The sequence below is a fragment of the Zalophus californianus genome, chromosome 2, assembly GCF_009762305.2.
Source record: "Zalophus californianus isolate mZalCal1 chromosome 2, mZalCal1.pri.v2, whole genome shotgun sequence".
NCBI lineage: Eukaryota > Metazoa > Chordata > Mammalia > Carnivora > Otariidae > Zalophus > Zalophus californianus.
The window spans coordinates 89,919,391-89,942,100 of NC_045596.1; the positions used below are offsets into that span (position 1 = coordinate 89,919,391).

The 22,710-nt window shown below is 35.5% G+C and overlaps 1 protein-coding gene across 5 annotated transcripts in view; it reads left to right on the top strand.

The window, feature by feature from the left end:
* SEC24B (SEC24 homolog B, COPII coat complex component) overlaps nucleotides 1-22,710 on the top strand; it is an 86,973-nt gene that overhangs the window by 56,692 nt on the left and 7,571 nt on the right. For 3 of the 5 annotated variants that reach the window (XR_003520677.2, XM_027598265.2, XM_027598267.2), the window contains 14 exons: nucleotides 1,868-2,052; nucleotides 4,821-4,923; nucleotides 7,135-7,261; nucleotides 7,842-7,951; nucleotides 10,094-10,206; nucleotides 12,746-12,864; nucleotides 13,235-13,290; nucleotides 13,537-13,743; nucleotides 16,168-16,291; nucleotides 16,722-16,880; nucleotides 17,586-17,759; nucleotides 18,398-18,508; nucleotides 19,962-20,137; nucleotides 20,742-20,879. Coding sequence is in view for 4 of the 5 variants with exons in the window: in XM_027598265.2 (XP_027454066.1) it covers nucleotides 1,868-2,052; nucleotides 4,821-4,923; nucleotides 7,135-7,261; nucleotides 7,842-7,951; nucleotides 10,094-10,206; nucleotides 12,746-12,864; nucleotides 13,235-13,290; nucleotides 13,537-13,743; nucleotides 16,168-16,291; nucleotides 16,722-16,880; nucleotides 17,586-17,759; nucleotides 18,398-18,508; nucleotides 19,962-20,137; nucleotides 20,742-20,879 (1,902 nt within the window). In the remaining variant the exon portion in view is untranslated. The remainder of the gene's footprint in view (nucleotides 1-1,867; nucleotides 2,053-4,820; nucleotides 4,924-7,134; nucleotides 7,262-7,841; nucleotides 7,952-10,093; nucleotides 10,207-12,745; nucleotides 12,865-13,234; nucleotides 13,291-13,536; nucleotides 13,744-16,167; nucleotides 16,292-16,721; nucleotides 16,881-17,585; nucleotides 17,760-18,397; nucleotides 18,509-19,961; nucleotides 20,138-20,741; nucleotides 20,880-22,710) is intronic. The other 2 variants (XM_027598266.2, XM_027598268.2) reach the window with 1 other exon arrangement.

Consider the following 22,710-nt stretch of genomic DNA (forward strand, 5'->3'; position numbering starts at 1 on the left):
TTTCCAAAATTGAGGAAGACACAAAGAAATGGAAAAACGTTCCATGGTCATGGATTGGAAGAACAAATATTGTGAAAATGTCAATGCTACCTAGAGCAATATACACATTTAATGCAATCCCTATCAAAATACCATCAACTTTTTTCAAAGAAATGGAACAAATAATCCTAAAATTTGTATGGAACCAGAAGAGACCCCGAATAGCCAGAGGAATGTTGAGAAAGAAAAGCAAAGCTGGTGGCATCACAATTCCAGACTTCAAGCTCTGTTACAAAGCTGTCATCATCAAGACAGTATGGTACTGGCACAAAAACAGACATAGATCAGTGGAACAGAATAGAGAGCCCAGAAATGGACCCTCAACTCTAGGGTCAACTAATCTTCGACAAAGCAGGAAAGAATGTCCAATGGAAAGAAGACAGTCTCTTCAACAAAGGGTGTTGGGAAAATTGGTCAGCCACATGCAGAAGAATGAAACTGGACCATTTCCTTACACCACACACAAAAAGAGACTCAAAAAGAATGAAAGACCTAAACGTGAGACAGGAATCCATCAAAATCCTAGAGGAGAACACAGGCAACAACCTCTTCGACCTCAGCCGCAGCTTTTTCCTAGAACATCGCTAAAGGCAAGGGAAGCAAGGGCAAAAATGAACTATTGGGACTTCATCAAGATAAAAAGCTTTGCACAGCAAAGGAAACAGTCCACAAAACCAAAAGACAACCGACAGAATGGGAGAAGATATTTGCAAATGACATATCAGATAAAGGGCTAGTATCCAATCAGGGAAATCCAGATCAAAACCTCAGTGAGATACCACCTCACAGCAGTCAGAATGGCTAAAATTGACAAAGGAAACAACAGATGTTGGCGGGGATGTGGAGAAAGGGGAACCCTCCTGTACTGTTGGTGGGAATGCAAGGTGGTGCAGCCACTCCGGAAAACAGTATGGAGGTTCCTTAGAAAGTTGAGAATAGAGCTACCCTACGACCCAGCAATTGCACTACTGGGTATTTACCCCAAAGATACAAAAATAGTGATCCAGAGGGGTACGTGCACCCCAATGTTTATAGCAGCAACGTCCACAATAGCCAAACTATGGAAAGAGCCAGGATGTCCATCAACAGATGAATGGATAAAGAAGTGGTATATATACACAATGGCATATTATGCAGCCATCAAAAAGACCGAAATCTTGCCATGTGCAATGACGTGGATGGAATCCTAGAGGGTATTATGCTAAGTGAAATAAGTCAGTCAGAGAAAGACAAGTATCATATGCTCTCACTGATAGGAATTCTTAATCTCAGGAGACAAACTGAGCATTGCTGAGTGGTGGGGTGGGAGGGATGGGGTGGCTGGGTGATAGACATTGGGGAGGGTATGTGCTATGGTGAGCACTGTGAATTGTATAAGACTGATGAATCACAACCTCTACCTCTGAAACAAATAATACATTATATGTTAAAAAAAAAAAAAGCAGGAAGGGAAAAATGAAGGGGGGGAAATCGGAGAGACTATGGACTCTGAGAAACAAACTGAGGGTTCTAGAGGGGAGGGGGTGGGGGGAATGAGTTAGCCTGGTGATGGGTATTAAGGAGGGCATGTACTGAATGGAGACTGGGTGTTATACGTAAAGAATGATGGAACACTACATCAGAAACTAATGATGTATGTTGACTAACATAACATGATAAAATGTAAAAAAAATTAAAAAAAAAATAAAGTAAAATCATTCTGTTTCCAAGCCAGGTTTAAATTTTTGTATCTTATTTATTCTGTATGTTAAAATCCTATATATAGCATAGTACATTGTATTCATGCTTCTTGTCCTTTTGTTTGTTTTGTTTTGAATTGCTTTTTCAGCAGTATCCTGGTATGAACCAGCTGTCCTCCAGTCTGGGAGGACTGAGTCTTCAGAGTTCTCCACAACCGGAAAGTCTGAGACCTGTAAACCTCACCCAGGAGAGGAATATTTTACCCATGACTCCTGTTTGGGCTCCTGTACCTAACTTGAACTTAGACCTCAAAAAATTAAACTGTAGCCCAGAGTAAGTATTTATTTTATGATCTTTAGTAGGTAATAGACTTTGTTAGAAATGTTTGACTTTTTTTTTTTTAAGATTTTATTTATTTATTTGACAGAGAGATAGAGAGCACAAGTAGGCAGAGAAGCAGGCAGAGAGAGGGAGAAGCAGGCTTCCGACTGAGCAGGGAGTCCGATGCGGGGCTTGATCCCAGGACCCTGGGGTCATGACCTGAGCCGAAGGCAGCCGCTTAACAACTGAGCCACCCAGGCGCCCCTGAAATGTTTGACTTTTAAAACTAGTACAAGTGATATGATATTAATTCCTTGATTGGAAGTTTTGTTAATGGGGACTTTTCCATTTTACTTTGTACAGAAATTCTAGCTGTAAAATTCATTTTAGATCCTGTTCCTGCCTCCATCTCTGTCTCCGTCAGTCCCTATCATCGAATGCAAGGGAAATGTTTTTTTTATTTGAGTGAAGGATTTCAGGAACCCAGATCTAACTGTATTTTTCTTAAATTTCTTTTTCCTTACTTTTCAGCAGTAATAACTTCTGATGTCTTTTAAATAAGGTGGAATCTTTAAAAATGTATACTCTTCAGTCTTTGCTTGAAAAGGACACTGACTTCACTTACATAATCCCAAGAACAGGTTTAAATGGTTTGTCTCTGGGTTTTCTTTTCCCATGCAGCATAGAATGCGAAGACCAGTACCCCCAGGCTTATTTATTCAGCCTGGATTTAAATTTGGATTTCCTTTATTGAATATTTCCTCACCTCATGGAGAAGTGTAGCTGATAGTTTGCATCCGGTGGCCACCAAACCCTGGTGTTTCCTCTGGGTGGGTGAACTAGCTCTGTCATGCACCTCACAGTACCTTCAAAACCAAGAGTTCTCCTTTGTTGTTTGCTCTCAGTACTTCACTTCACTACACTTTCAGTGTCTTCTTCCTTGCATTAGGAGAATTAGTGTTCCTCTTTACAGCCAGTATTTTCCTTTAAAGTAGTAGTTTTCTGGCTTGTTAAAAAAAAAAAACAAACGTAAGCTTCTCTTTTTTCAGTCAAAATCTTACGGAGATTTCCAATACAGAAAACAGAAAATGGAGTTGCTCCAAGGATTCCCCCTCTTCTGCCACACACTACCACCAACCCCCATCAGTGCCTAAGGCAGTGTCAAGATCATTGCTGTGAAAATGTACAGTCATTGATCCTAAGAGGAAAACAGCTGCCCATTCCTGTGAATATAAGTTGCTATCAGGTCTATGAGTATGTGGATTTTGGCCCTCTATTTTGAAAGATTAAGCATTCCCTAAGTAGGTGAATATAGTGTATATATATGTCATAGGTAGCGGATGGTATATGTTTCTACTCAGTTATGTGTTTTCTGTGAAAATCTTTCTCTTACCAAGACAGCAATGCAGAGTATTTACGAGTATAGACTTCACAGTTGGATAGACTCAGGTTCTTACCATAGTTCCACTAATAAGTAGCCATAAGACTGCAAATTTCTTTAAAATTTTTCAATATTGTCAATTATAAAACAGGAATAATAATTGTTCCTACATATAAAGGTAAGTCATTCATTCAATAAATATTTACTGAATGCCTTCTAGGTTAAGGGCCAGGTACTGTTTCTAGATGCTGGAAATGAAGCAGTAAACGAATAGAGTTCCCAGTCTCTTGCAACCTTTATCCTGTTAAGGAAGACACACTATGAACAGTCAAAAAGTCATAGGTTAACCATCATAAGTTGGGGACCATCTGTATAATGTAATGTCAGAATATTACTATGAAGTAGGGGTAGTGAGGGTGGAGGTTGGCTGTTTTCAACTGAGGAGTCAGGACAGGTTTTCCCAGAGAGTTAACACTTGAGTGGAGATCTGAATGAAGTGTGAGAGCAAACCACGTGATCTGGGAAGCAAGTGTGCCAAGCTACATGAACAGCAAATGCAGAAGTCTTAAAGCAGGGATCACCTTAGTGTTCAAGGAACAACAGCAGCCTGGAGTCAAAATAAATCTGGGTATCTGTACGTACTATGAGCTGCTCTTAAAATTCCTTTCCTGGTTTCCCATACTTCTGCTTCTTACCCCTTTGATTGCTCCTTTATTGATTCTGTGTCTACTGACCTTAACTTATAACTTAGTACGTTATAAACAGTAAGTTATAAGTGAGTACTTAGTAAGTTATAAACACTTTCTCTAAGAAAGGAATAGTGCTAGGGTGACAGGACAAAATGATCACTGATCTCAAGTGGAAAAGACAGGGTACACAACCAACTAAAGCAAAGCAGACTACTAAAGCAAAGCAGACTAATGGTACCATAGAAGCATAAACTGATCTCAGAGCACAGAGGAAGACATCGTTTCTTCTGACTTGTGATTGGAGGGAAGGGAGATTTCAGAAGTGATAATTTTGATGTGTCTCATAATAAGACTCATGAAAGGCGTTTCAACAGGTGAAAATGGGCAGTAAAGCAGGAACAGCATTATTAAAGATACAGAGGTTTCCTGTTCACTCCCTCCTATTCGTGTTCTACACGCTAGTGATGTTTTTTTCCCAAATGTGTTGTACTTTTCCACCATGAAACTGTTGAGTCCTTAATTTAGGTTTTTTTGTCCTATATTGCATATATGCCTGCTTAGTGTAATACAGATCTTCCTAGTTATAGTTATATAACATTCCCAGACAATTTTCATTTATGCCCTTAAATTCTCTTGATTATCTACAACTATCTATAGTACAAATATTTTTTGATAGCTAATAGAGTCCATGTTGTCTATATTTTTTGCAGTTCGTTTCGGTGTACTTTGACAAATATTCCGCAGACACAGGCTTTACTGAATAAAGCTAAGCTTCCTTTAGGATTGTTGTTACATCCCTTCAGGGACTTGACGGTAAAGTAACACATTTTAAAATACTTACGGGTACTGACGTGTGTTTATGTGCAGCGTATTTTGATTGTATATTTTCTTGGAAATTTTTTTATCTTTTATCTTTTAAGTTAGAAATAATCATTTTTGTCAGATTCATCTCAGCAAACATTTTCTGACTTTCTGCTTTGTCACAGGCCTTAACTAAGCACTGGTAAATACAGAGATAACGAAGTCATTGACCTTGCCCCTAAGAAATTTATATTTAACAGGGGACAAAGATGTAAAAACAAGTAACCATGGTGCAGGGTAACTAATATATGTACCTAACCAAATTCTCAAGGTACTTAGGCCCTGAGTACAGTATGGGAAGTGATTCCCTCTGGGTGCAGGAGCAGAGGTTTGCTATGAGTGATGAGGTCTGAGCTAGACTTTGAAAGATTAGTAGTTCTGGAAGTTGAAAAGGCCATAACAGATAAACTTTGGGAATCTTTATTAAACATAAAGGTAGCACCAACAGTGATGTCCAGTTGGGGATGGGAAGAGCTGTATGCTGGTTCCTAATTGTATGAAACAAATAATCCTTGTAATAATAAATCCAAATGCTTCTGGTCTACTGAATGAAAACATTACTTAAGTTTCCACAGTCTATTGGTTTAATACTAAGCTTGCTGGATTTGGATTTTTACATACAGTTCTGGTATTTTATGCAGATATGTTGTCTTTAAAATTTCTAAACTTCAGAAATTAAGTTTCTCCAGATACATTTTATTTATACTCTATAAGGTGCATTTTTCCCTCACTTTTTTTTACTACTGTGGTTTTCAACCTCTCTTATTGCTACCGAGTTTCTTTTGCTCTCCTGGAAAAAAATGTGAATTAACTACCCATTATGCTAGATGCTGAGGATACAAAGGTTAATAAGCTTCCTTGTGGAGCTAACTTTTGTACTAGTTAGGATACATAGAAAGGAGCAGAGTGAATAGAAAATAAAATAAATGTGCAGTAAATACCTTGAATGTATTCACTCAGTAGATACTGTTTGATCACCTGTAATACTATTTCAGCCATTATCTCTAAACCAAGATAGTTAAAAAAAAAAAATAAAAATAAAAAAAAATAAACCAAGATAGTTAATTTCCCATGTACATAGATGAGAATTTTTGTCTAAACACAGATGCCATATATGATACCTTCTGGAAGTATATACACTAAATTAGCAACAGTGGCTTCCTCTGTGCTGTGGAATTCTGGGCAAGTCTTTATTTTCTCATTTTCAGTTAATTGTATTTCCTGATTTTTTCATAAGTATTGTCATTACTTGTGTAATAAAAACTGTGTATGTGAAAGAAATTAAATACAAACATATAAATATTTATGTAGAGTTAGAAAAAAAAAGCCAGAAGAAAATACACTAAAATGTTATCAGGGATTAATTCAGGGAGATAGAATAATATGTGATTTCTTAGTGTTTTTTCATATTTTCTAAATTTCTTAAATTGAATATAAAGTTCCTTTCCCAAACCTTTTCTTTCCTTTTCCTTTTTCTGAAGCAGTCAGAAACAGATTTATAGATTAATTTGTAATCTTTGTCTCCTCAACACTTTTGAAAAGGTCGCTAAAATTACCAGCATTTCAGTGATCTCTTTTTTGTTAAGTTTAGCACCATAACCTTTCTCACCCTCTTAAAAAAATAACCCATGCAAAATTAGGTAGGACTTCTGCCTTTCGTCATCTGAAACTATCACACGCACACATTTTTTTTTTTTCATGTAGGTCTTTAAAAGGCACTTCATGCTTGGTTTGTGTGGCCTCTGTTCCTGCGAGGACTGTGGCGGCTGTCTAATGCGCAGAGCCTTATGCTCTGGTACCAGATGCTGTCAGGCAGCAAACATAAAGACATTTCTACGTGGTGTCTGGTTCTTTCTCACTGGGGTTTCTGGAGTCTAGCTGATGAGCTTCGAGTTAAATTATTTTCTTGGCCAAACAGGCTTTTCTTATCAGCCAGTAACTTTTATTGCCTTTGTTTTGGTGTTATCTTACGGTTTGTGACAAAGAGGGAAAAAACGTGATGGCTGCTTGTGTTGCTAAGCACATCACTGGATTTTATGAAAATGCTTCCGTTTCAAAACACGGTTATGGTTTCTGTTCTGTCTGTGGAGCAGAGCAGTATGCGTTCCATTTTTCTCCCCTGAGGTGCTTTTTCTGCTACAGCATCTTTATTTTACTTCCTAGCAATTACCAGTGATAACATCAAATACCATTGTGAGGTGCCGATCTTGTCGAACATATATCAACCCTTTTGTATCCTTCATCGATCAGCGTAGATGGAAATGCAATTTGTGCTATAGAGTTAATGACGGTGAGTTTCAGATTCTTAAAATAAGTGTGTTTAATATTATTTTAAACATGTTGACATTTTTGTCATCTGGTCTCTCTTCATTGCTTTGAAAACTTTCATGCCACTTTTAATGGAGAGAATATAGGCTAGAGACACTTCGTCTTGGCGGGCCAGGGGATGATGGGTAATGAGGAGAGTGACAGTAAAGGCAAAGTAAAAAAAATATTCACAAAACAAGCAGTGAAGTTCACGTGGACTAATTGTGCCATGTCTGTCATCCCCTTTAGTCATTTCTTAGGTCCTCTTAGTATAATTGCTTTCAAATTTGTGTTTCTGTCTGATTTTTTTTCCATGTCATATGCTATAATAAATAGGACATAAGGTTACCTGTCCTGGTTTCCTCACTTGATTTCACAATATAAGTTTTTTTTTATCTTCATATATTTTTTAAAGAGCATTTTTATCATTAGATATTCACAAAACCATTGTAAACCTTATATAAATATTAATGATAAAGGTGTTTATTTCTTGTTATGCATATGTCTTATTTAGTTGCAAATTGTATTACTAAATTTGTACTGGATTTCTAATTATTACCTAGTTCCTGAAGAATTTATGTATAATCCCCTTACTCGATCTTATGGAGAGCCTCATAAACGACCAGAAGTTCAGAATTCAACTGTGGAGTTCATTGCTTCTTCAGATTACATGGTAATTACTCAATGTAAAAATTAGTCCTGGGATATAACTGTATTGGTCATTTATAATTTGCTGTTAAGTGAATTCTTGCAAAATTTTGAATTGTCCCCAGTATGAATTTTTTTTAAATAATGCTGAAAGTTTATACTTCACAAATAGAAAACTCTTTGTAAAGGTTACTTGATGTCCTAGAAGATGCAGTTATGTCACTAAGAAACATTAGTAGTTTTTTATGATAAGCACTATTTACAATTTGTTGCCATTTTGATTTGATTGCTCACATGAAATGAATATAAATATTCTTTTGCCATGTAATATTTAAGACCTTCAAACAGAAAAACTCAGTTTTCAAGCTCTTAAAGATACCACCATCTTACTGGTTCACCCAGTACAGCTGTCAAGATAAATGGATAGTGACTTGACTTTAATTTTTCTCTTTCCAGTTCATCATCAAATTCTACCTTTTCTTTAATTATACTATAAGATCTCATTCTTCTTTTCCATTTATAAAAATGAATTCTTGGCTTAAGTTCTCATCTTCTTTATCGTATCTACTCACTTTTTTTTTTAAAGATTTTATTCATTTGAGACACAGAGATACAGAGAGAGAGAAAGCATGAGCAGGGAGAGAGGCAGAGGGAGAGGGAGAAGCAGGCTCCCCGTTGAGCCAGGAGCCCGATGTGGGGCTCAATTCCAGGACCCTGGGATCATGACCTGAGCCGAAGGCAGATGCTTAACCATCTGAGCCGCCCAGGCGCCCCCGTATCTACTCATTTTAAATGTATTTATAATAACTTACATTTCTTCAGTACCCTTATTACTAATCTTTGTTGTCTGCAAAAATGGAAGATGTTGCTAGTGGGGAAAGGTAAACAGAGACAGCTAATGTGTATTAAATTCCTGTTTGACCCATTTCTTTCTTTGTTTTTGTAATTTTTATGGTCCTTTGTGTCCACTTTAGCATATGCCCACTTAACTACTGTTTCCTTGTCCGTTTCCATATTAACTATAGTAAACTTTTACTCTCAGCTTCTTACCTTCTTTACAACTTACATTCCCAACTCTGTTCTGACTCCTTAGGATCTTAATCTAATTGAAGTGGTGAAGCAAGAAGTTAATCTTTAATTTTTGCCATATGACCCATGTGATCCTTGGTTGGCCTATTAAGAAAAAAAAAGATTCTATGTATCCTTTCAACTTTCTATAACAGCAGTTTTTAAGCATATTTCAAAAAAGAGATAATAATATAGTGAACTATTACTTACCCATCACTGAGCTTCAACAGTTGTCAGCATTTTTCTAAATGTATTTCATCTATCCCCAGTCCACCCCAGTGCCCCCTCCCCTCACCCACCCTGGAGTTTATTAAATGGTGATCCCAGCATCATATCATTTAACCTATAAATACTTCAGTATACATCTCTAGCAGATAATGACTTAACATACTTAGAATACCATCACAAGGACTTCCTTTATACTCGGCACTTGACCCTTGGGATTTAGCCACCACCAGGTAACCTAAGAGCTAGTACTAATGGCTAGTACTATTAGTTGTCAGATTTTAAAAAACAAATATAAAAAACAGTATTTTTCTGGAGTAGGGAAGGGATATAGATGTTCATATTAAAAAATAAGCTCATTTTTTCTTTGAAAGATACCTCAATCAACACTCTTATCAGGAAAACATTTAGCCCATCTACTTAAACATTACTGTAACAACTCCTTTTTTTTTTTTTTTTTTTTTTTTAAGAGAACACAAGAGCCAGGGGAGTTGGGGGTGTGAAGGGCAGAGGGAGAGGGAGAGAGAGAATCTTAAGCAGGCTCCATGCCCAGCACGGAGCCTGATGCGGGGCTGGATCTCACAACCCCGAAATCATGACCTGAGCTGAAATCAAGAGTTGGACGCCTAACCGACTGAGCCACCCAGGCACACCTAACAACTGCCTTATTATGCTTAATCCATAACCAACTTTATAAGGAAAAAAGCTAAAGGAATGTCATTTTCATTAGTACGTAAAATCTTATAAAATGTCGATCCTCCTATTTGTATATTTTTTGTGTGTCATTTACTCAGTAAATACCCAGTAGTAAAAGTGTTATAAAAAGAATAAATTGTGCCTATGAAATAAATTACATTATTTTCATTCCTTTCAGCTTCGTCCTCCTCAACCTGCAGTTTACTTATTTGTTTTAGATGTATCTCATAATGCAGTGGAAGCTGGATATTTGACAATTTTGTGCCAGTCATTGTTAGAAAATCTAGACAAGTAAGATTTTTTTTTACTCATAATGTGTGTGTACAAATATATATAAATGCGAAATGTTTATTAGCAATTTATGGGGTTGGTTTTTAATTACAGTTTTACTTCGTTTATCTCTTACTGCAAGAGTACTTCTTTGTCCACCTCAGACTAAGGGTCCTGCTACTTCGATTACTACAATTTATGACTTGGTATCTGAATCATAGAATTGTAAATGTTTAATACTTGCCGAGGAATTTAGATTTCATCTAACTGTTCCTCTGACTTAGCAGATCTGAGCACTGGCCAGGGTATCAAGGACCTGGATGAGAGAAATCTAGCTGAAATTTATGCCTGAGCAAGGAGTTTTTCATATTAGTTTTAAATGTCCTAATGAGAAAATGAGCCAGATAAAGGGAAGGGAGGAATTGATTTTGTACTGAATATTTCAGGAAGCCAGAAACTGAACTCTTCATTTTGGCACATTGATAACGAGCTGTATTGTGAAAGTAGAAAGAGGGTATAGGATAGATTGCTTATACTTGGCTCTAATTCCTGCCTTGTATTAGTCATGAAGGAGACCCTCAACTAGCTTTAAAAATGAACCTTCCAAATCTCTGGAAAACAAAATAGTTTGTACATTTCTTTTTTTTACTCCCAACACCCACAGAGATTTGACTTAAGGTTATTAGTAAGAGTGGTTCACACCTGCATTGGTTCTTGACATGTATAGAGGAGTTGGGATGGTTGCACATATAAATACTTTGTCAGAAGTACTCTTGGTGATTCCAAAAAGTTTCTCCCATCTTCCATTTGAGCCTGAGAGTCCTTCCTCTAATAAGTGTTAGCTTTTATCACAGTAGTCTGCATGGCACTGATCTGGGCCTATGATAAGTGGATAACATTGAGATAAAAATATCCAGAGATATTAAATGATTTGCTTTTATTTTCTGTTAATAACTTAAGAGTTCTCATATTTTTATCCTTATTGAAGCATTTGCCCTGTTTTTAGTCAGAGGTGCTTAATTCAGATTCAGCTTTAGCAGTGAGTGGCAGTGGAAGACTCTGCAAAGAGAGAGTTTTAAAACTGAAGAGTCAGCTTGCTGAGAAAGTATGAGCATATATAACTCTAGAAATAGGAGCCAGACCAATGAGTAACTATTTGTGAGTTAAATAGTAACTATTTGTGAGTTAAATAAAATTGGGAATGGAAAATCATTTAAAACATGTATATTTAATTAAGCAGAAAGTAGAAGTATTAGGAAAATAAAAAGGTAACATGTTTTTGGAAAGGGCTATTGATAGAACATTGAGAAAAAAGAATTTGATGTGGAGCAATTGTAGCTCAACTCTGAATTTTGAGCTTGGAGTACTGTGGATAAGTAGTCTCCTTTTTAACTGGTAACAAACGACCCTAACACTCATTGACCTTAGAAATTTCAAAGGAGCAAAGAATTTGTCTGTAGAAACATCATAAATCTTAACCAATATTGGTAAGCTAAACACCACGTAACTTGGTGCATTCTGTTCTCTGAAGTGCTTTTTGACCTTGTTTGCAGACCATCTGACTAGCCTGATCAGTCATGCATAATAGTAATAATGCTTCTTTTTTGATGCACACTGTTTTGGCATCCTATAATATTTAAAAATATTTTTAGAACATTGCTAAATAATATAACTATTATATATAAAATTATATAACAGCAGTTAATATGGTTGGTGGTACATAGAAACATACTTTTGTAAGATGAGGCATCCACTTTATCAATAAGGAGAACCCAACGAGTAATGAAATGATTTATTCTTTTGTGCCAGGGCATTGACTTTTGAATACAGAGTTCCAGCAGAAAACTAAAAGGTTGATGATAGATAAAATGTTTTGATGTTCTTAAATGTGGTTTTTATTTAAAATTTCTACATTAAAATCTTTACATTACATTGTCTTTTCTTGGAAAGTACTCATTTGTCATTCTGCCCTTAAACTATTTAAACTAGATACATTATTTTTGTGGTATTGGAACTGGAAAATATGAGTAAATTTTTAAAGGAGTGTGTTTTAAAGGAAAGTTAGCAAGAAATCTTTGGGGGATTTTTTGTTTGGAGAGAGAGTGTGTGCATGAGGGGGGGCGGGGGTAGAGAGGCAGGGGGAGAGAGAGAACCCCAAGCAGGCTCCACATACCCGGCATGGAGCCCAACTCAGGGCTTGATCTCACAACCCTAAGATCATTCACCTGACCCAAAGTCAAGAGTCGGGCTCCTAACTGAGCTACTCAGGCACACCAGAAATCTTTGATTATTTAATCATATCATTTTTAGTTTGGGTTTAGGTTTGAACATGGTTCAGTTTTTTGAAATAGTAACTGTAAACATGTTGGTTTCATCTGAAAATGGGATGGTTCATCCTTGGTCTTCTCTGATGTATGTTGGTTTAGGGAGGAATAACTTTCTGTCCTCTGTGAAAAAGCATATGTAATTATTCTTGGACTTAGTTCACTATTTTATTACTTTTTAAAATAAAATATGTAACTGAAAACTTTGAATTTAAAATTGTCATTTTTATCCTTAGGCTTCCTGGAGATTCACGAACAAGAATAGGATTCATGACCTTTGATAGCACTATTCATTTCTACAATTTACAAGAAGGATTATCACAGCCTCAAATGTTGATTGTCTCGGACATAGATGGTAAGCAATGAATAAGTCTTTTCTAACTGTAGCTTTTAAAATGGAGGCTACTTTGTTTGACAGTACATCCTGTCATAATGCTGTAAGGATAATTTGGTGTACTTTGATATTTGTTTCAAAATAGTTTCCTGGAAAAAAAAATTTTTTTTGTTTCCTGAAAAATACTTCATTCTAAGTTTTCTATGCCTGTGTATGTACTTAATACAAGTGTGCAGACACATGTGTAAAATGTACACTGTGTGTGTGTGTATAAGAAAGCAGTATTGTGGTACCCATTATATATGGCCTGATAAAAACTAAGATTTTTAAATTGATGATATTCTTTTGACTTGATTTATCTGTTGATTAAAATATATGTTTTCCCCCTTAGATGTTTTTCTACCTACACCGGATAGCTTACTTGTGAATCTATATGAAAGTAAAGAGGTGAGATAGATTTTTTTTTCTTAAAGTATGAAAACATTTCTGTTATTTCAACTATTTACTAAAATCTTTAACATTTATTTACTTGGTATATGAATACCACATAGACAATGTAGGTAGCGTATCTATTGACCCCCCTCAGGTTACGGTCCCCATGATAGAGTGGTATATATTATACTGCAGAATGTTTTAAAGAAGAAAATTGCCTTGCCCTCTCAGTAATTCAACTCTTAATCTTTGTTTTCCCAGCTTATAAAAGACCTTTTGAATGCATTACCAAATATGTTCACCAATACAAGAGAAACACACAGTGCCCTTGGTCCTGCGCTTCAGGCTGCCTTTAAATTAATGTCTCCAACAGGTGGCCGTGTGTCTGTATTTCAGACACAGTTACCTTCCTTGGGTGCAGGACTTCTGCAGTCCAGAGAAGACCCTAATCAGAGATCAAGCACAAAGGTATTGTATATTTGGTTTCTTGGTCATATTTAAGATGGTGTTTTGTACCTCCGTAGACTTTGTGATTATGTGTTCATTCTTCTACTTTTCTACTTCATGAATAGTAAAAACTCTGCTGAGAAGGTTTAATCAAATTATCGTTTTGTGTTGTTTTATTTCTTGGTTTGCAAGTCATAGAAATTTAGGAATCACTTACTCTAATCCTTTCATTTTACAGATGAGGAAAACAGATTAAACTTGCCAAAGGTTAAATAACTAATGGTAAAGGTGTGACTTGATTTTCTGGCTGCAGTGCTCTTTTCTGTTATACAAGGAATAATACTTACTAAATCTGAGATATTATAATTTAAGATGCTCGTACTAATAAACATTTTAATTACAAAGGTAATACAAATCACTGCCTAACAAATTAAGCCATCAGTAATCTTTACTATCAAGATAATAGCGTTTATGGGCGCCTGGCTGGCTCCGTTGGTAGAGCTTGAGACTCTTTTTTTATTTTTATTTTTTTTAAAGATTTTGTTTATTTGACAGACAGACACAGCGAGAGAGGGAACACAAGCAGGTGGAGTGGGAGAGGGAGAAGCAGGCTTCCCGTGGAGCAGGGAGCCCGATGCGGGGCTCGATCCCAGAACCCTAGGATCATGACCTGAGCCGAAGGCAGACACTTAACGACTGAGCCACCCAAGCGCCCCAGAGAGTGAGGCTCTTGATCTCAATGTCGTGAATTTGAGCCCCACATTGGGTATAGAGATTACTTAAAAATAAAATCTTTAAAAAAAAAAAAAAGACAGTAGCGTGTAGTTATATAAACACATACAGATATGGGCATCATACGTATACAGGATATTTTTTAACTGGCTTTTTTTTCATTGAAAGAGTATATTGTGAGCATTTTCTGAGGACCCTGAAAATTATCTTTAAAAAATACTTTTAGAGGTACCTGGCTGGCTGAGTTGGAAGAGCATGCAACTCAATCTCAGGGTTGTGAGCGCAAGCCCCTCTTTGAGGATAAAGATTACTAAAAAAATAATAAACTTGCAAAAATAAAAAAGTAAATATGAATGTATTTGATTTAATTAGTTCCCTCCTAGCTACTAAATAGTTGTCTCCAGTAGTTTCACTATAAAAGAAAAAAAAGACGATGAGGCTGAATACTACTTGGGTTTTATGTGAAGATTTTGTCAGAGTGTTTGAATCCCTTATTTCAAATAATAAATGAACTAGAATCATTTTTGTGCTGTGTATAAGTTTTGTCTGACCTCAAGGAAATATTACAACTAATTATGAGTATGAATTAAACCGTTTTAATAGTGCCATAAATATTTAGCCACAATTTGGTTTTTCCTTAGGAAAAATTCCTAAAAGTGAAATTATTCAGTCAAAGAGTATATAAGCTTTATTTAAGTTATTAATGTGTTTTACTTGGATTTTTTTTTTTTACCAACTGTACTCTTAAGAACTCTCAAATCTTCTAGCCATCATTAAGTATTTTTGCTTTTTTCTTCACCAGTTTGCTAGAGAAAGTGCCATATTTCACTTTTAATAGAAACTGCATTTTTAAGTTACTTTTCAGGAAGAAAATCTGATTTTAAAATAAATTGGGGCAAATATATTTTTTAAACTCATCAAGTAGAGCTAGCATGCAGTTCATTGATCCAAAGCAGTCCGTTATAGAATATTGAGGGGTTTTGAACATAGGAAGGTAGTTATGTGTTACTGAAGTCTTCAGTGCAGTTTTGTTTTGTTTTTCTCATTTGACTTTTAGAAGTATTCTTTATCTGCCTGGGACTCAAAAGCTTAAATGCCTGTGCTAGTTCACATGTTTCTTCATATCTGAGTAAAGTCTTATATAGTAACCATATACTATAATTAAGAAGATTGAAACATTTTGTTTTGTAATACAGCATAGTGATTAAGAACTTGGAGCCTGGCTCTTGCATTTTTAACTCCTCTCTGGTGCCACCTTCTCAGCTCAGGTGTCCTTATACCAGTTAGGAAAAGCCTTCTTTAATCTAGGACTCTTTCACGTTGTTACGAACAGTATACAGTAAGGGTTAACAGCACTCACTCTGGAGCCAGATTTGGCGGGTTTATATTCCAGCATCCGCCACTCAATAACTATGTAATTGGTCATTACTTAATCTATTTTTTGCCTCAGTTTCCTCGTCTGTAAAATGTAGGTCACTTTAATTTATATAAAACATCTTGAACAGTGCTTTTTAAGTGCTTTATAAATGTTAGCAATTATTATTCTTAAAGAATCTGTGACAACTACCTAGACATTTAAAAAACTTCCTTAGTTTGATAGAAGGACAAAATACCCTAGAAATCCCTATATCCTCTTCATTATTGCAGGAGAGACGTAGAAATATGTGCATAGTGCAAGGTTTCTAGCTCTTACTTTATGACCTGTTGACTTAGGTTGTACAACATCTTGGCCCTGCAACTGATTTTTATAAGAAACTGGCTTTAGATTGCTCAGGGCAGCAGACTGCAGTGGATCTGTTCCTTTTAAGTTCACAGTATTCTGATCTTGCTTCTCTAGGTAAGGAGATATCATCATGTTCATCTGTTTATATAAACATTTTTAGCATACAGTCAAATCTAAACTCTTTATTAAGAGTTCTCAACATTTGGGGGTAAAAAGCATGTGAATTGGATAGATACCATCTATGAAAATTACCAGTAAACTGTAAAGCACTATACATATCTAAAATGCCATTACTATTTGTTTTTAAAATCCATTTCCTTTACCATTTTGCTTAATAATAAACCTTATCACATACTTTACAAATATTTGTGTTTTCTCAGATTTATATATTATACTTATTTTGACCGCTTAGGTTTTCTCATTATGACAGATTTTGTTCATGACATAGAATCTCTTCTATTGTTGGACAAGTAAGATATTACTGGATATTATTAGAGGATATTCTTGTTTCTGTAGCTAATACCTTTTCTGTTTCTCTCTGAAGCTTGCATGTCCAAGTACTCTGCAGGGTGCATCTATTATTACCCATCTTTCCATTATACTCACAATCCTTCACAAGCAGAAAAGTTACAAAAAGACTTAAAACGGTATCTCACAAGAAAAATTGGATTTGAAGCGGTTATGAGAATAAGATGTACAAAAGGTATGAAATTATAAAAATTAGGCTTTATATTACATACTTTTGTCAAAATTAATTACCCCTGACCACCTGTAATGATCCTTCATCATGAAGGACTTCCTGCCTGATCCAGTTAGCTGTAAGCTGTTTTAAATATATGTAGTTATTGAATAATCATTGCCCAGTTTTTTAAGTAATTTGAATAAATAAGCAAAAATAATGTTTGCTTTATTAGGAAGAACGTTAATAGAAAGCCATATTGGAGGTGATTTTAGAAGGAGAAGTAGAGGAGTAGGGAAGGTTGTAAATGAAAATTGTACGATGAATGATCTTTGCCTTCATAATCATTCAATTTGTCTTCAGTTTACCTCAGTTTTACGTGAGTGTTTGCTGGAGGGAATCTCCTCTCTAATTTTAATTCTTAAATGAGTTGTACAGTAATCATCATTTGTTTCATTTTGTGTATTAGATCTTCGTCTGACTTCAGATCACATATGGGAAAATTTAAGATCAGTTTTCAATACAAGTTAAATGTCTACTCTCCCTTTTATATAAGCTGCATTGTTCTTTCTGAACTGGTGTTTTAGAACCTCTGCTGACACCCTAGTCCTACTGAGTTATCCTTTTGATTCAGTATCAGAGGCCGGTATTACTTCACAAAGTAGCTTTAGCCTGAGGTAAAGATACTTCTTTTACTTCATCTTTTATAACAGGTTTTCTCTCCCCTAGGTCTTTCAATGCACACTTTTCACGGAAACTTCTTTGTCCGTTCCACTGATCTGTTATCCCTTGCCAACATCAATCCTGATGCTGGATTTGCAGTACAGCTGTCAATCGAAGAAAATTTGACAGATACTTCCTTAGTGTGCTTTCAGACAGCTCTATTATATACATCAAGCAAAGGTAATGTTAACAGATATGAAATACAATCAACAATAGTTTTCCCCTCCTTTTACATGCTAGGGGAAATGGGGAGAAAGAATGAACGAACATACAGTGGGAGATAAATGGAATTTGCATTAGTTAATCAAATATACGTTTTTGGGTTTTTTTGTTTTTTTTAACTCATTTGAATCTTTAATATCTTTTTTGACTCGTGGAAGTCATGTATTCTCAGGATCGTATGTGTCTGGTAAACTCATGCTAAATCCAGCTACGTCATCCTTAGCATTATTTTTTGCCCCATAAAATAAAAAATTCCACATAGCACATAAGGCCCACTTTAGTTATTTGACAGTCACGTTTTCTGTCATTTTACTCTGTTGGATATAATTTAGAGTGATTGATATTAAAATAAAAACCAGAACCTAATTTTCAGCTATATACAAAATAGTATATGTTCATAGTCTACAGATTTGGAGAGCGTTTTGATTTTCTTTAAAACATGTTACTTGTAAAACTTTTGTTTTTACATTTCAGAATCCTGTGGGTAGTTTAATACAATCAAAATAGTAATTTGAATAATGTTTTGACCTGTTTGCTTTATTTCTCTCTTGGCCCAGTGTGTTTTTGCAATGACGTTGCTTCATCATTTCATATAGGTGAGCGGAGAATTAGAGTACACACGCTCTGTTTGCCGGTAGTAAGCTCACTAGCAGATGTGTATGCAGGAGTGGATGTACAGGCTGCCATCTGCCTTCTGGCAAACATGGGTGAGTAAAAATGTGAAGGAACAGGTGAAGTGTATTTTTCTATCCTAAAAACTGAAACCTGGGTATTTTTTTTTACCCTAGAAATCCCTTACTTAGAAAGTATATATATATATATGTTTTGCATTTTCATTTACAGCAATATGAATTGGACTGTTCTTATATTTCTCACTAATTCCTCAGTTTAAAAATCTTCTGGGGGATTCATAATCACTAGAAGCTGGTAACAACCCAAATGTCCTTCAACTGGTAAATGTATGAACAATCTATGGTATATCCATACAATGGAAAGACAACTCAGTAATAAAAAGAAATGAATTATTGATGCCAACAGACGTGGATGATTCTCACAGTCATTATGCTAAATGAAAGGAGCTAAGCTTCAAAAAGACTACATACATGCATTCATATGACATTCTGGAAAAGGGAAAATTATAGGGATGAAGAACAAACAGATCATTGATTATCAGGGTTAAAGATAGAAGATTTTACCACAAAGGAGCAACACCAGTGGATATTTTTTGGGGTAATGGAACTGTTATGCATTTTGATTGTGGTAGTGATTATATGGCTGTGTGTTTGACATATAATAACCATACAATTATACCCAAAAATGTACATTTTATTGTGTGTAAGTTAAAAAAAAATCTTTTGGGGAATCAATATAACACTGAGTTTTGTTTTGAGTGAATTTTCCTTTTGGGCATGAAATGAACCTTATTTTTCATGTAGTCCTAGAGAAAAATAGTCATTAGTACTCATTTTGGGGAAAAAAATCGTAATAACATTTACTAAAGCATCCCAGTTTTTAATTATTTTATATCAGTATTTCAAATTCAGTATGTTATAACTGTTCTTCAGTATACTTTTATTTTTACTAGGGCACATCTGTAGGCTATCTCTAGCTTAATAAAATATGGACTTAGAAGAAAATAAGTTTCACACTGATTATCTGGCTCTTCAGTGTGTCTGAGAACCTATGTTCAGTTGCCCTCCTTTTTTTGTTGACTTGGGAATGCTTTGACAGGATTTCAGAGGATCACGGGATAACTCAGATTGTAGAACTTACATTGTTTCTGCAGAAAAAAAAGTGATACTTTTTACCTGTGACTTCTACTGGAGGAATGGCAACATCCCTAGAGCTTTCTCAGATGTAAATGGTTGATATACATTCTCTAATATCACTAGCAATTAAGTGGTTTTAGATGTAAAGAGACTAAGACAAAAAGATCCACAACAATCTAGATCTGTTCTGCTCGTGAGAATTATGCAGATGTACTTTGCAAAAATTGTGTAATGAGCAGACACTTGCAAAATGAAGGGGCAAGTGAAATGTTATTTTCTATCCTAAAAACAATTTTTGTTGGTTTCTTAAATAACGTGTTTAAATTTTATCCCTTACAGCATTCATTGGAATCTAGTGGTTAAATACATTTTCATTTTGATTGCTTTATAGCTGTTGATCGATCCATCTCATCAAGCCTATCGGATGCAAGAGATGCCTTAGTGAATGCTGTGGTGGATTCGTTGTCTGCATATGGCTCAACAGTCTCCAATTTACAGCACTCTGCACTGATAGCACCCAGCTCCCTCAAGCTCTTTCCCCTCTATGTTTTGGCCCTTCTCAAACAGGTAGCCCTCTTGTCTACACTGTTACATTTCATATATGTATCATATACTTTTCATACATTCTCAATACATAGATGAAGAAATGAAATCCAGGTTTTCTGGGGTTGTTAATATTTAACTGGATAATTTTGCAGCTTAGCACTGTTTTGAAAAACAATAGATCAGTAGAAAATTAAAGTATATAAAAACACACGATGACTCTAGTGAAACCATATGCTCTCTTTAATATGTGGGAGCAGCTTGAATAATGGTGTGCTTATAGCACACTCTTAGTATATATGTGCTTCTGGAAAGAGACTCTAAGGAAAGGATTTACTGTCCATTGAACATCTTTCCAAGTCTCAGGCACTGTAATAGTTGTTACATATGCATCATTATATAATCCTTTCAGCAGCTAGAGAGCTATTTTTTTCTCATGATAATATAACTTTGAGAAGCTGAATAACGAGCTCACATATCTACCTATTGAGTGTCAGAGCTGAGAATTTAATCCAAGTCTGTTTTGAAGGCCATGCTTTTTCCATGACTGTGATGGTATATATATTTGTTTTGATATGTATCTGTATTTATGTTTTATTTGAAAAATATGTAATTTTTTTTCTTGTAGAAAGCATTTAGAACCGGTACAAGCACACGCCTGGATGATCGTGTATATGCCATGTGTCAGATAAAGTGTCAGCCACTTGTTCATCTAATGAAAATGATTCATCCCAACTTATACAGGATAGACAGATTGACAGATGAGGTATAATTTTTTTAGTGTATTTGAAACTTTTTTATTTAAATATATTTGAGTATCTTGATTCTACAGCTAAGGTGCTAATGTATTCGTAACAATATTTTACATCTGCTTTTTCCCTGTGATAGTAATAATACATTAAATAAGGACACTAGCTATGAATTTGGTTGAATAATAGGACTATCAGATACTATCTGTGGTTATGGAGTTTTCAAAAATATGGAAAGTTATTCACCTTGAGGTTTGGTTATAATATTTATTACAAAGCTAAGTTGTAGAGTGGACATCTCCATTTATATTTTGTAGATACTGACTGTTCCTGTTGTGATCAGAGTACAATTTTTATTTTTGTTGGGTTTTTTTTTTAATATTTTATTTATTTATTAGAGAGAGAGGGAGTGTGCACAAGTGGGGGGAGGGGCAGAGGGAAAAGCAGGGAACCTGATGCCGGGCTCCATCCTGGGACTCCTGGATCATGACCTGAGCCAAAGGCAAAGGCTTTACAAGATTGAGCCATCCAGATGTCCTATTTTTGTTTTTAACTCCAGTATAGTTAATGGATAGTGTTATATATTAGTTTCAGGTGTACAATATAGTGCTTCAGTAATTCTATACATTACTCAGTGCTCATCATGACCAATGTATTCTTGATCCCCTTTACCCACCCCTCACCCACCTCTGGTAACCACCAGTTTGTTCTCTGGAGTTAGGAGTCTGGTTTTTTTGGTTTTTCTCTGTGTGTGTGTGTGTGTGTGTGTGTTTGTTTTGTTTCTTATATTCCACATATGAGTAAAATCATACAGTATTTGTCTTTCTCTGACTTACTTCACTTAGCATTATACCATCTACATCCATCCATGGTGTGGCAAGATTTCATTCCTTTTTATGACTGAGTAACATTCCATTGTATGTGTGTGTGTGCACACACCACTTTTTCTTTATCCATTCATCTGTTGGGGATACTTGGATTACCTCCATACTTTGGCTATTGTAAATAATGCTCCAGTAAACACAGGGGTGCATATATCTTTTTGAATTAGTGTTTTTGTATTCTTTGAGTAAATACATAGTAGTGGAATTAATGGATCATATGGTAATTCTGTTTTTAATTTTTTGAGGAACCTCCGTATAGTTTTCCACAATGGCTGCACTAGTTTGCATTCCCACTAGTAGTGCATGAGGGTTCCTTTTTTCTCCACATTCTTGTCAACATTTGTTGTTTCTTGTGTTTATTTTAGCCATTCTGACAGGTGTGAGGTGGTATATCTCATTGTGATTTTGAATTGCATTTCCCTGATGATGAGTGATGTTGAGCATCTTTTCATGTGTCAGTTGGCCATCTGGATGTCTTTAGAGAAATGTCTGTTCATGTCTTCTGCCCATTTTTTAATTGGATTATTTGGGTATTTTTGTTGTTGAATTGTGTAAGTTCTTTATATATTTTGGGTATTAAACCTTATTGGATATATCATTTGTAAATGTCTTCTCCCATTCAGTAGGTTGTCTTTTTGTTTTGTTGATTGTTTCCTTTGCTATGCAGAAGCTTTTTATTTTGATGTAGTCCCAATGATTTATTTTTGTTTTCATTTCCCTCACCTTAGGAAACCTTCTGGAAAGATGTTGCTATGGACAATGTCAGAGAAATTATTGCCTGTGCTCTCTTCTAGGAGTTTTACAGCTTCAGATCACATATTTAGGTTCTTAGTCCATTCTGAGTTTATTTTTGTGTACATTGTATGAAAGTGATCCAATTTCATTCTTTTGAATGTTGCTATCCAGTTTTCTCAACACCATTTGTTGAGGAGCCTGTCCTTTCCCATTTCATATTCTTGTCTCC